The sequence below is a fragment of the Centropristis striata genome, chromosome 9, assembly GCF_030273125.1.
Source record: "Centropristis striata isolate RG_2023a ecotype Rhode Island chromosome 9, C.striata_1.0, whole genome shotgun sequence".
NCBI lineage: Eukaryota > Metazoa > Chordata > Actinopteri > Perciformes > Serranidae > Centropristis > Centropristis striata.
This window is the reverse complement of record NC_081525.1, coordinates 32,075,946-32,089,141: the sequence shown is the minus strand read 5'-3', so window position 1 is coordinate 32,089,141 and position 13,196 is coordinate 32,075,946. Positions and strand designations below refer to the sequence as shown.

At 37.6% G+C, this 13,196-nt stretch overlaps 2 protein-coding genes across 2 annotated transcripts; both read right to left on the bottom strand.

Annotated features, from left to right (window-relative positions):
- Positions 1-433: 433 nt before the first annotated feature.
- On the bottom strand, positions 434-7,207 carry rpf1 (ribosome production factor 1 homolog). Its single transcript, XM_059341907.1, has 9 exons — positions 6,908-7,207; positions 5,696-5,752; positions 5,494-5,574; positions 5,299-5,394; positions 3,661-3,814; positions 3,316-3,398; positions 1,639-1,820; positions 1,415-1,541; positions 434-505 (listed from the first exon to the last, which is right to left on the bottom strand). Exons 1-9 carry the CDS (start codon positions 7,136-7,138, stop codon positions 464-466), a joined length of 1,053 nt encoding a protein of 350 aa, XP_059197890.1. The 5' UTR covers positions 7,139-7,207; the 3' UTR covers positions 434-463.
- A 732-nt stretch (positions 7,208-7,939) lies between these two features.
- LOC131977182 (plancitoxin-1-like) lies at positions 7,940-13,002 on the bottom strand. The gene is made up of 9 exons (XM_059340384.1): positions 12,911-13,002; positions 12,650-12,812; positions 12,481-12,562; positions 12,221-12,379; positions 11,937-12,128; positions 11,386-11,752; positions 9,204-9,365; positions 9,016-9,158; positions 7,940-8,793 (listed from the first exon to the last, which is right to left on the bottom strand). The coding sequence occupies exons 1-9, from the start codon at positions 12,997-12,999 to the stop codon at positions 8,342-8,344; spliced, it is 1,809 nt and encodes a 602-aa protein (XP_059196367.1). The 5' UTR covers positions 13,000-13,002; the 3' UTR covers positions 7,940-8,341.
- Between the last annotated feature and the right edge of the window lie 194 nt (positions 13,003-13,196).

Below are 13,196 nucleotides of genomic sequence, written 5' to 3'. Positions count from 1 at the left end.
TGCTTACAGGCTGTGATCAAAAATTTGCTCACAATGATTTGTGGGGCGCATTCATGCCATTTGTGATAAGTTTGAAACCAATTACACATCTGCCAATACAACTGAATTTTCTGGTTATTGGGATTCATGTGGAGTGTCTGCATGTCTCCTCTCTAGTGTCTCCCAACCTACAGGGGGTAAAAGTCCTTGCAGTGAGCTCCTGTCCCACACCCGGTCTGCAGATGCAGCTTTATAGACGTAGTTTTCAGGGTGAGTGTGAATCTACAGCGATGTAATCCAGTCCAGCGATGAATCCAGTCATTGGTGGTCGAATTGAGTTGAAGGGAAAAGTATTGTTTGTCCAGACAGAATATAGATATCCACTATAAAGTCCATTTGTGCAAAGCCACAAACCACAGTGACATCTTGGAGAATGAACACAGTCGTCCTTGCCTGACAACATAAGCTTGCTGTTATTTTTGCTTCAGAGCTGGAACTTCCGTCTGCAGGCATCCATCTCATGACGCTGGAAACAGAAAAGTGTATTTTTAGTGTTAAAGGAAAGGCTGAGGCATTACTAAGTACCCTTTGACATGTTGCTGAAGTGCACTGTATTCATTCATGTATGGCTAGTCCATGAATGCATATGTAACATCCATACAATGTGCAAGTGGCACGTCTATTAATCCCCACCACAGCTCTTCTGCCATCTCAAGATTAGGCTTTTAAAACATTTACATGCACAATTATATTCGCCCTTATTCCAAGAAAGACAGCCAAGCATATCCTACTAATAAAAGCAGTTCACATAACTAATAAAAAATGGATATTTCACTGATTTCCTAGTTTACATGAAGCTGTGTATGCTTTGATTACAGAAACGGGTTGTTTTTCACGTCAAAAAGTGGAAGAACAGCTTGTGCCATTTCATTTCTCAGTAATTGGATTTTCCCCACATGTGGCAGACTTGTTAGAACTTGCAAACACAACCCCCTTCTTTCATTACTTCAACAACCTTCCTGAAAAGGTTGATGTTGTGATATTTGCATGTATCCAAAAACCTGCTGATATCCAAGTGTTTCACAATGTTTTAAAAGTAGGCGGGTTTTTCCTTCCGACCAGAAATGTCAATGAAATCTCGACACCAGCCTTGCAAACTGTTATCTAGTTGGTTTGTCTACAAAACAGAGCTGATCGTAAACAGGCAAGAGGCTGTGTTCAAAATTGCGATAAAAGAAAGATTTTCAACACATCATCGGAATGCGCTGTTATACATATCCAAAGAGTGCTCCTAAACCTGAGAAATATCAGCATACCCCACATCTTGTCACTTTGGAAAATGCTAAATTTGAATAAGGCCTTCTTCTGATTATCCAGACAAAATATGCTGTCTATGACCTGCATCAAATTTGTAATCACTCAGTGAGAGACTCACCTTCAGGACCCACTCGTACTCCCCAAACTTCGAGTCAAAGGTTCCTTTCTGTAGAGAGCGCAGTTTGAGGGTGAAGCGAGGTCCGAGCTCTTGAATACCAACTTTCTTCTCATTCTTGAAGATGTATCTTCAGAGACACAAACAATTGTTTAGAAGAACATTTACATTTAAGGGAGGGCTATATTCAAAGGCACCGCGTCAGAATTCACAGTGAAAATCCTCACCTGTGGAATCTGAAAAAGATGAAGTCTCTCTGGTTGTGGAAGGTGGCGACCTGTCGACCCACAAACTGAGGGTCCTGTGGAAAGAGGGCGGCCAGCAGCCGGCCGATGCTGTGGCCCAGACGTGTGGTGAAGTTGTTGAGGATCACCTCCGGAGAGTGTTCAGTTGGATCTTTGCCTCGTCTCTGCAGAGAGAAAACACTAGTTATGACTACATCACACAGATACCAGATGCCAGATGCTAAACATATATAAAATGATGATAAGTGATTGTAAGACACAGGGTTCCTGCACCTTTTGCAGAGTCAAATCCAAGCAGCTTTTAAGCATTTTCAAGCTCCCCCAGCTGTGGTCTGTCACATATTTATATGCAGCACATATAGTACACTGATTATTCACTTCAGAGAAAATTTGATGATATTGTGCTATGAATGATTAAAAAAATAAAATAATAAAGTCACCTGTTTGTAAGGGGACATGGCATTCTAAATAACCTAAATTTAAAGCAGTTTAATCATTATTCAAAATCCAAACACTTTTTAAACCTTATAGACATTACATCTGACTTGATCATTCATCTATCTATAAAGCAAGAAGCCTCTGTCTGTCTGTCTGTCTGTCTGTCTGTCTGTCTGTCTGTCTGTCTGTCTGTCTGTCTGTCTGTCTGTCTGTCTGTCTGTCTGTCTGTCTGTCTGTCTGTCTGTCTGTGTGTGTGTGTGTGTGTGTGTGTGTGTGTGTGTGTGTGTGTGTGTGTGTGTGTGTGTGTGTGTGTGTCTAGGGCATATCTCGCTGACCGTTAGTCAGACTGACCTAAGATTTCGTATGTGGCCTGTGCATGGCACGAAGGTGTGCATCCTCGATTTTGAAGATTTTTTAATTCAATTCAAAATGTATTTATGTAGGACATGTTGCGGCATTGCACTGTTTCTGAGCGGATGCCTTTTAGGGGGGGTTCTGCCCAATTGTGTGATAGGCCTACACCTGGTCAGTAACACAATTCACTCTGGATTTACACCCTGACTCATCTCATCTGTAAGTCTATTTAGCCTACCTATCTTTCAGAGTTTTAAAGTGCGCTACAAGGTTCGATTTTCCAATAATATTCAAAGAGTTTCCAGCGAATATCAATGTTCAATGTGTATTTGCTGGATGGTGTGCGTATCTCATGAAAAGTATGTTTTTTATGGAGTTGCAGATGTTGTTGTAGCACGATTAGCATGCTAAGCGGAGATTTAGCTTTATTCACTTCTTATGTTACATTACTATGTAATTCAGGGATGAGATTCATGTTGCTTAGCGTAATGCCCATAATCATTTGATAGGAGATACTTGCATGCAATATAATATATCCGCTAATTGGGTTCATGTTAATGTACTTTTAGTGCAGCATACTGCGTAATGTGCTATCTCACGATTAGCATGCTAAGTTTCAGATCAGTTTAAGTTTTCAGATCAGTTTGATCCATTGAAAACAGTAAAAACAAAACTTTATCAACTGACAGCTAAGCATAATACGGACGGAAAGATGGTGTTTCTGTGTTATTTAAGGTTACACTAGCAAGAGGCATTAGCATTACCTACAAAATACAATCTTGCACTATAAGAATACATACTTCCTACGGGCACTGCACTGGTTTGATCAAAGCAGAAACAGGGAATAGTTTGAATTTATCGACTTGCCTTCATCTCCTTGCGTAGTCGAACACTGCTGACCTTGAAGTGTGCAGTCGGACCGTCAGGAAGATGACAGAGAACCAAACCATCTTGAGATCATGGTTAAGGGGGCTGACATTAGAAAGGTTAGACTAGGTGAGCTAGAACATTAACTAGCTCACATAGTCAAGGTAGAATCATTCCACTTAGTTATTTATTGCAACTTTCATATTCATGACTGAGCTTTTATCTAATTAAAGCAGTCTCTGATGTTGGTGAAATCAATAAAACGTACTAGATCTAATTCATTATCTAAATGACAGCTTGTACAACATAATAAATAGAGAGCATCAGAGCATGTAGAGAGGATACTGGGCACTTTGCGATCCTCGTTGATGACCATGAGGTAGGTGAAGTCCCTGGCGACGCACTGCGGGATGACCCTCTTCAGGGCCAAACCTCTTCTGTAGTACACGTGGGCGTTTGGGATCACTGTGGCCAGCTGCTCACAAAACCTCACCGTTCTCTACGAGACAAACACCAGGGAGAGATTGATGTGTTGAACAGACAATGTTGGAAAATAATGAGTGAAAAGAAGCTTCAGCAAACTGCAGTTTACAACCTCGGGATGATTCATACACCTGTAAAATGCCAGTTACTCTCACTGGCTGTTAGACAAGACATTACATTACAGACATGATTATTATTCATTTGTGTAATTATTTGTTCTTCTTACTCGTTATTATTTGTTCTTAAAACGAAAAAGAATAAGAAAGAAAACCATTTATTATAGCCAGAAAAACTAAACTAGAATGGGTCCTTAAACAAAATCATGTGATGAAAAGTAACACAATCTAAGCTTAAAAATGTATTTCATCAAAATCCCTTTATTCTACAAGTCTCATTTAACATTTTTGTGAGAAATAAACTGTTTGCACTAACCAAAGTGTAAAAAGTGTAATTGTAAAAATCAGCAACCTCAAATTTAGAAATTAAGAAAGAAATTAAATTTGCAATATTATATAATTGTGGCAATATAACCATGTTATACTGCATAAAAGTCATTTTTGAATCCTTTCTAATGGCCATGATGTGTTTTTTTCAGAGGAGTGAAAGACACTTAGAATCTGCTTTGAGGACAGGGGAGTAAATCACAAAAGCTGCGTTTCCACTATGGTCGAATACTCGGAATGATGACGTTTTTTGGCCCTGTCAAAGAGCAGAGATTGGATAGAACGCTAAGCGGGATGTGACGTACTACTGGATGCCACAACAACGCGACAAAGTAGCGAGTAGTCACAAGCGACAAGAAACATAAGCCTCTTTCATCGTGCGGTCCTGCAAATGTCCCGCTATATTGCTGGAAAGATCTGTGCTGGCTTCTCACCTTAGGGCGTTATATCCTGCCCTTTCATAGTGCAGTCCGGCTTCACGGAATAAGGTCCACGGTAGCACTGTGCTAACAGGCTACACAGTTAGCTCTGTAGCAGTACAGTGTGTATGTGCTGCAGCAGCATGTGTTCAGTTAGCGATCTCTGTTTGTTTACAACAAGCACCAGACACTTTATTTACAGTTAGCGATGGTGAATTCCGCGATGATCGAAAACTATATGTGACCTCCAAAGTCTTGTCAATCCCTCTGGTGCTTTTTTTAAATAATTGAGACACGCTGAGTGAGCGGCCATTTCGGAGGGCGTGGCATGAAGCTTTCCCAGCGGCCACTTTTAACCCTAATGGAAACACGGCTAATGTGGCTCTGCAATCTGATTGCCAGGAGTCTTGTTCAGACTGTAGTCTTCTCCTTTTGCAAATTTTTTGTATGCATCAAAATAATGAGTGTTGGAATTTACTGGTGGACTATCATCATTAGAAAAGGTCAAAAGCATTTCATCAAGAGCATGTTTGCTGTTAGCTGATATTAAAAGGTGACAGATTCTGGCAACGTTGATGAAATGATAAAAAAAAGGTAATGAATGAAAATGCATTTTATGCCGAGCAGCAGCCACTCACCCCTCTTGGTCTGTCTGACGTTGTGATGAGCACTTTGGGGTTTGTCAATCCGTTGAAGTAGGCGGAAAACTCATCAGTTGCCTCGTCAAATGCAATCTGATCATGACAGGAAAATGCACAAATGTATGTTAAATTATTAAAAATACAAATATACCCGAGATCGTTTGAAGGAGCTAAACTAAACCTGGTCCACACCTCTTCATCTTGTGGGTCAACCGTTGTCTCGTCGTACACCCTCTGGTTTTCTATCGTCTTTGGGACCTCTTTGGGCGGTGCCTTCATGAGGAAAGGAAAAAAGCAAAAATTAATACTGGTTAATGGTTAAATGATTTGATCAAAGAAGCCACATAAAACATTCCAGTCTTTGAATGGCAACATTTCAGAAAAATGAACTCACCTTATCACCCAACGCTTCCCTTTCTTTTTTCTTCTTTTTCTTCAGCTGCATCTTTTGCTGAAATATAACGACAGAAGAAATATGAACACTGAAATTCAAGTTGGATTAGGGTTGTAACTTACATTTACTGTGGCTAAAGCTGATCATATCACAATCAGACTCACTTTGAATTCGCTGTGGTAGATTGGTGCATATGACCAAGTACTAAACATTTAAAAACAGATTAAGGCAAGTACTGCGAGTCAAAAACAGCAGCATAAATTAAAAATAAGAATAGAGAAAGTTGATATAAAACGTGGAAACAATGTGCATAAATATCATGTTATTTAAATGAGGGAACGAGCTGTGCAAATTATTATTATTATTAGAAGCAGTGGTTGGAGAAGTATTCAGATTCCCCCCTACAAGTAAAAGTTATGCATTCAGAACTTACTTCAGTAAAAGTACAAGCAAGTATCAGCATAAATATGTACTTAAAGTATCAAAAGTAAAAGTACTTGTTATGCAGAATGTCCCCACTCAGATTATTTCATATATTCCAAATTTATTATTAGATTACTTTTGATGCATTTATCTGAGCAGAATGTTACTGTTGTTCAGATAGGGCTCATTTTAACCTGTTAATATACTTTTATGTGGTTTCATTTATAAACATGTCTAATCATTTTTGAATTGATCATATTTTTATGTTAAATTTTGACCTGAAAAGTAACGAAAGCTGGCAGCTACATGTAGTGGAGAAAAAAGTTACATAATGTGGAAACACTCAAATTACAAAATCTACATCTCAAAATTTGCTGAAGTAAATTGAGTAAATGTAATTAGTTACCTACTGATTAAAAGTGTGCATGTCATATTAGAAACTATTTCAACGTGAACTTTATAACCTAAACCAGGTGTTATACATATATATATATATGTATATATATATATATATATATATGTATATGTATATATATGTATATATATATATATGTATATATACATATATAATATATATATGTATATATACATATATAATATATATATGTATATATACATATATATATGTATATATATGTATATATAATATTAATATATATGTATATATATATATATATATATGTATATATATATATATAATATATATAAAGCAGTATGGTTCCTGCGGGACTGCATTAGCTTTCCGTGTACCTAAAAAACTGGCCGCTCTGTGTAGTTCTGCATCTTTACCTTTCTTTTCTCCTGCTTGAGTTTCATGAACATGAGGTGTCTTCGCTGTTTATTCTTGATTTCGGACACACTGAAGGTGGGGGGGAAGGCAGGCTCGCTCTGCTCCATCTTCACCTCCTTCGTCTCCTCTCCTCCGTCTCCCTCCTGACTCACACTCTTCTTCTTTGGCTTTTTATTCTTCTTTTTCTTGCCTTTGTTGTCTTGACTCACGGGAACCTCGGTGATATCCATGTTGTGTTGAAGCTGTCTGTTTTGGGTGAATTTTTTCACGTGTGTGTGTAGCTGACTTCCTATGCGTGCGATCGCGACCGGAGGCGGAAGTTACCGAGTTGTGTTGGTGCCGGAGGAAACTATGGGGACACCTAGTGGTGAGGAGGAAACATTTCACTGGCTTCAGGAAGGGTTGGGATTTAAATAAAGAAATTAAAATGTTAAAGAAATACGCTATATTTTTTTGTCTTTTATAGGAACAAGAAACCCGTTATTTAAAAAAATATGCATACAATATATATATATATATATATGATTTATTGATTACAATATTGTAGGATATTACATAATGAATTATGTAATGATATATATATAATAAAAATAAATAAATATAAATGAAAAAATATAACATGTTATATACATATATATATATATATATATGTGTATATATATGTATATATGTATATATATATATATATATATATATATATATATATATATTACATGTTATATTTTTCATTTATGTATTATTATATACATAATTTGTATGCCATTAACCTCCAGGAAATTAATTCATTTATTCATTATCCTTAATGACAGGGGGCTGGAGCCGATCAGCTGACATTGGGTGAGAAAACTGAACCACTGGAAAATTCCACTGATTGACTGTTTCTTAGTCAAATGCTTTATTTCATAAAAAAATTATTCCCCCAATAATGTGTTTTTAGTGCTGACTCTAAAAATATGTAAAGGCAGGAATGGGAGAGTATGTAAGCATTTATTGTTTATTTATTGTCATATGCACAACAATGACAAAGATAAGCAATCTGCAATGAAAGTAAACAGAAGACAATCTAGGATATAAAATTGTGCAAGCATGTATATATTATGTATATGTACATACACATTTTTTGCATATATGTATAATAAATACATACTACTATACGTGAAGATACTTATACTTAGCATTACTTGAAGTAATAAATGATGCACGAAACGGAAGTTAACAATTAAAGGGTTTTTTTGGACATGATGCAATCATACACATGTGTATAGATATTTATGTATGTCAATGTAGAATGCAACTCATTTCAGCAGGGCTAGGTAAGACATTTAATGAGTCAACGGATTCTGCTGTTCTTATAATTTCCTGGATTTGGTGCAGCTGATGTAAAGCCAAACAATCACCACAACACATTGTATAAAAACAACCTAAAAAGAATGTCATGGACACATCAGCATTTTGTATCTATCTTTGTATCTACCATTGTTTTTGCGTTTGTCTCTTCCAGCTTTTCCAGCTCTAGGCCTAATAAAATCTGCTCTGGGTGTCTGGCCCACATTTTTACGGTTACATTTTTCAGGCTCTGCAATCAAATCATAGAAAGCCTTCCTGACAGCATCATTATAGGTGCATATTGCTCCTCCACCTCTTTTCATCTGAGTCGTTGCCCTGTTCGTATCAGCGATGCAGGTCCAGCCACCATCAGAAGTCACCAACCACTTGGAGTGATCCACAGTGTCACTGAAGGGCATTACGTTGGGGAGCTCTACTTTCTTCACATTGTACACATCATGAGGGATGATGTCGCTGCAGTTAGCAGGCAGTTTACTACACCAGCTCTTGACATACAGATTCTGTTCCAAGCAGTAAACAATAAGGCCAGAGTAGAGATCTAATTTAATAGAAAAAACAAAACACAATGTTATCAATGTAAATTAAGAGTAACCCCTACAGGCTACAGGAAAAAAAAATACATTTCCAGTTCTCCTTTTAGTGACACAGTCTGTCTTGTTGTCTGTTGAAAACAACAAAATGTACAGTATCACTTCAATAAATCCAAACTATCCTGTTTACACTGAAATTCTGACTATTTGATTGAATTTTAAACACTCACCATCTCCAAAACGTGTGTATTTTGCAAAGCTCAAGAAACCACGTCCATTCATTGAAGTCAGCTGCTGTACACGGAACCAGGGGTCCTTCTTTGGGTAGCATTCTCGCTGAGCGACACATTGCAGCTCATTGTGTGCTGCTCTCCTGAGAATTCAAATAGAAGTTTTTTTTAATGTTATTCAGTTAAACAGATAACTTTCATAACAAGTCAGAAATGTAATAAGCTTCAACCCACCTATTTCTTTGAACTGATGATAGGAGTACGTCATACACATAAACGTTTGAGCATTAGCGTTTCCACTATTTGGCCAGAAGTCTCTACTGCAATATGTTGGGAATTTTGGTGTACTGTGTGAATGTCAATATTAAGATTTATTTCCTATGTGGCATGACACCATTTTTTAAAATGTTTGATACATCATATTTAAAAACAAAAAAATAAAAAAATAAAGCATGTTCACCATAATCAATAAAAATCTAATATTAGCTGATTCATTTTTAATCTATTATTTTTGCATATTTCTTTAACCCTGACATTTTTTACTTACATATTTCACCATCTCCATTTCTCCGGCTCTTGCTGTGAGAACTTCACAGGGCAGTGAGCATCTCTTTTTGTGAGAAGTGGCATGTCCTCTCCCAGTGTGAAACCCCAAACTCACACCTCTCACAGCTCATCTGCTTACTCACACACTCACTTCCCCATACTACAAATTATTATCTGATTGTGTGTGTGACACTTAAAAAGCAGGGGCCCTTTTTTGCACAGTCGAATTCAGTCAAAAAGAACATAAACATGACTGAGTTACTATTCTTCTCACAGCCTACAGGATTGGTATACATTCCACATCTGCAAGGGATAGACACAATATTGATGCATTCTTTAAATCAAGTGTAGTTGTTTATTGTTGTATTTCTCCCATCTGGCACCATCAGGTAGTATAAAACATAAAAACATACATTTTCACTTAAATGACACAGCAAGAAAAAAAGAGAACTACAAATGCATGTTCTTCTGCGTGTTATCTTTGTCTCTGCAATGTGCATGACAAACATATTCACAATAAATTACTTTTCATGATAACAATCATGACAGCAGTGCTTGTTGTTGGATGGTGCCGGCTGCTAAAGACCCTCTGGAGGAACCAGGAAACTCCATGAACAGTGCTGAAGCTGGTAGGACACTAAAGTCCTTCAGGAGCACACAAAACAACTCTTTTTTAAAATAATTTTGCTGAGTTCCTTGTGTGTTTTAATTTTTCCCCAGTGTGAACTGTTAGAAAAATTGCATGAGGAAACCTTGAAAATTGATAATCTGTCACCGACAGAAAAAAATCTGTCACCAACAGAAAAAAACTCACCATTTTTCTGCGCATTCTTTGATGGGGAAATGAAGAGCTGGAGACGTCCAAGTTTCTCAGTTTAACAAAAGTTTTATTACAATACGTCAAAAAATGTGCACTTTACAGAGATCTCCGGGTTCAAAATTAACTCATGTCCCTGAATACAAACAGACGTGTTTCAGTTCGTGAAGTCTGAACCACGACTCCCTCCCTGGAACCCATTAAAATAACCTTACAATTGTTTACAAAACATGCTGGTCGATTTCTTCCAGGAAGTCCCGCCTTCCCCCTCCGCTGATTTGCCAGTCTTCTTTCATACCGTCACACATCAGGCCACCTGGGCAAAACAATCCCTGCTACCCAGGACAAGGCCTTGTGGCCTGCTAACAAACTTGTTAGCACAAACATTTTTCCTTGTTATGACTTACAGAGATTCTCACACGGGATTTTCATTCGGCCTTCTGTGGTCTCCCCTCTCCAGACACACATACACACACACACACTCACAAATGCACATACACACACAGCAAAAACTGTGCATCAATATATCTGGATGTCATTCTTTGTGATTTATAGAATCTTAATCAGTTTAAGCAAATGGAATATATGTAATTAAAGTAATCATAGTTTTCTACATCAATATTAACACACAAACACAATCAATGTATCAAATCATATTGTCTGACTTAATATAAATGCATAGAGATATTTATTACAGTCAAGGTTTGACCTTTGATAGTGACCTGCGTCACTCACAGAGAACAGAGACAGAGAAGCAGAAATAAAGCATAAAATAATTTACCAATATAGAAAATAATCAATTATTTTAACAGAACACACTGGCCCAGCCCCAGGACCCTAGATCCCCAGAGATCCAGGATCCCCAAATGTTCCAGGGTTGCTGTGAATGTGCTACTTTGTGAAATGTACCTAAAATTTGTTTGCAAGAATAAATTACTAAAGCACAGTATCAGCTGACATGATAAGAGCCGGACCATGCAGTGGCAACAAAACTTTTGCTTTAAAGCTCTCTATGTTCAACATCAGAATGAACATGCTCATCTTTACATTGTTCAATCTCGTTGATCAGAACAATGAAAGCCTTCCTGACAGCATCATTATCGGTGCATATTGCTCCTCCACCTCTTTTCATCTGACTCTCTTCCCTGTTCATATCAGCGATGCAGGTCCAGTGAACATCAGTCACCACCCACTTGGAGTGATCCACAGTATCACTGAAGGGCATTACGTTGGGGAGCTCTACTTTCTTCACATTGTACACTTGATATCGGATGATGCTGCTGCAGTTAGAAGGCAGAGGACTACGCATCTTTCCCCAGCTCTTGACATACAGATTCCGCTTCAAGTAGTAAACAATAAGGCCAGAGTAGAGATCTAATTGAATAGAAAAAAACAAAACACAATTGAATGGAAACTAAACACAACGTTGTTATCTGTGAAAATTAAGATCAATCTTTGTGTTTTAATCCTGTCTCTGATTTAAAAAATTTTTTAAAGTTATCTTTTAAGAAATGTGAACACTTGAATCCTGATTGAGTAATTGATTTTAAACACTCACCATCTCCAAAACGTGTGTATTTTGCAAAGCTTACGAAACCACGTCCATTCATTGAAGTCAGGTTCTGTACACGGAACCAGGGTTCCTTCTTTGGGTAGCATTCTCGCTGAGCGACACATCGCAGCTCATTGTGAAAGGTTGTCGGGATGTCAGAGTCATATGAATAAGCATGGATGTACTTGAGCTGCTCTCCTGAGAATTCACATAAGATTTTTACTGAACACTTATTATGTTGAGCAGATAACTTTCAAAACAAGTCAGAAATGTAACAAGCTTCAACCCACCTATTTCTTTGAACTGATCATAGAAGTATGTCACACACATAAAAGTTTGAGCATTCGCGTTTCCATTATCTGGCCAGAAGTCTCTACTGCGATATGTTGGGAATTTTGGTGTACTGTGTGAAAGCCAAACTCCAGTTTTTCTGTCCAACATGACAACTCCTTTAGGAAGTAGAACAGAAGAAAATGACAGAAACAGAGCTTTGTTAAGATATGATGTCTTTACATTTGAATGTAATAAAGTGGAACATTGCTGCACCCACCTTTACTGTGGCCAAATGATGCAGGAGCAGCATATGGTTTCGGAGGTTGATCATTGTAGAGCATGTAACCAAAACCTTCAGTCTGCAACAAAAACAACAAGAAACTCTAAATCAATGTGTAGATTAAACATTGCTGTTAAACCGAGCCATACGTCATTTAATACGTCACCTTTGTGTTGTAGAAGTCCAGAAGAGGTTTCAGGGTGTTTGCCAGAGTGCCGGATTCACTGTTGATCATCTTATTGCTCATTTGCCATCCATTGGTGCTCTTATCCATGTACAGATAGGACAAACCACGACCATTTGTGTTGGGTAACTTGTATAGAATATACCTTATGATACACAGATAAAAAACAAAACAATTACATATTCAGCTGACACTTAGAAAAGGTGAAGAAATGGATTGTCAGAACTTAAAATGTCCACCAACCAGTCCACCTTTTTTCCCTTGTCATCCCTGCATCTCACGTCTGAATCACACACTTGAAAAAAGACCCCAACACTTAAGAGGAATGTCATCACTCTTCTCTGAAACAATCAAACAAAATCATGAGAAAACTACAAGGACACAACTCATATTTTTGACAGATTAATCACCAGCTGATTGCCTTCAACACAAATGTTGATGATGATAATTTGGATAAATAGTGGACAAAAACAGTTCACAGTAGTTTTGCACTTTAACATTTTGAATTGAACTACATTGTTGTTATTTT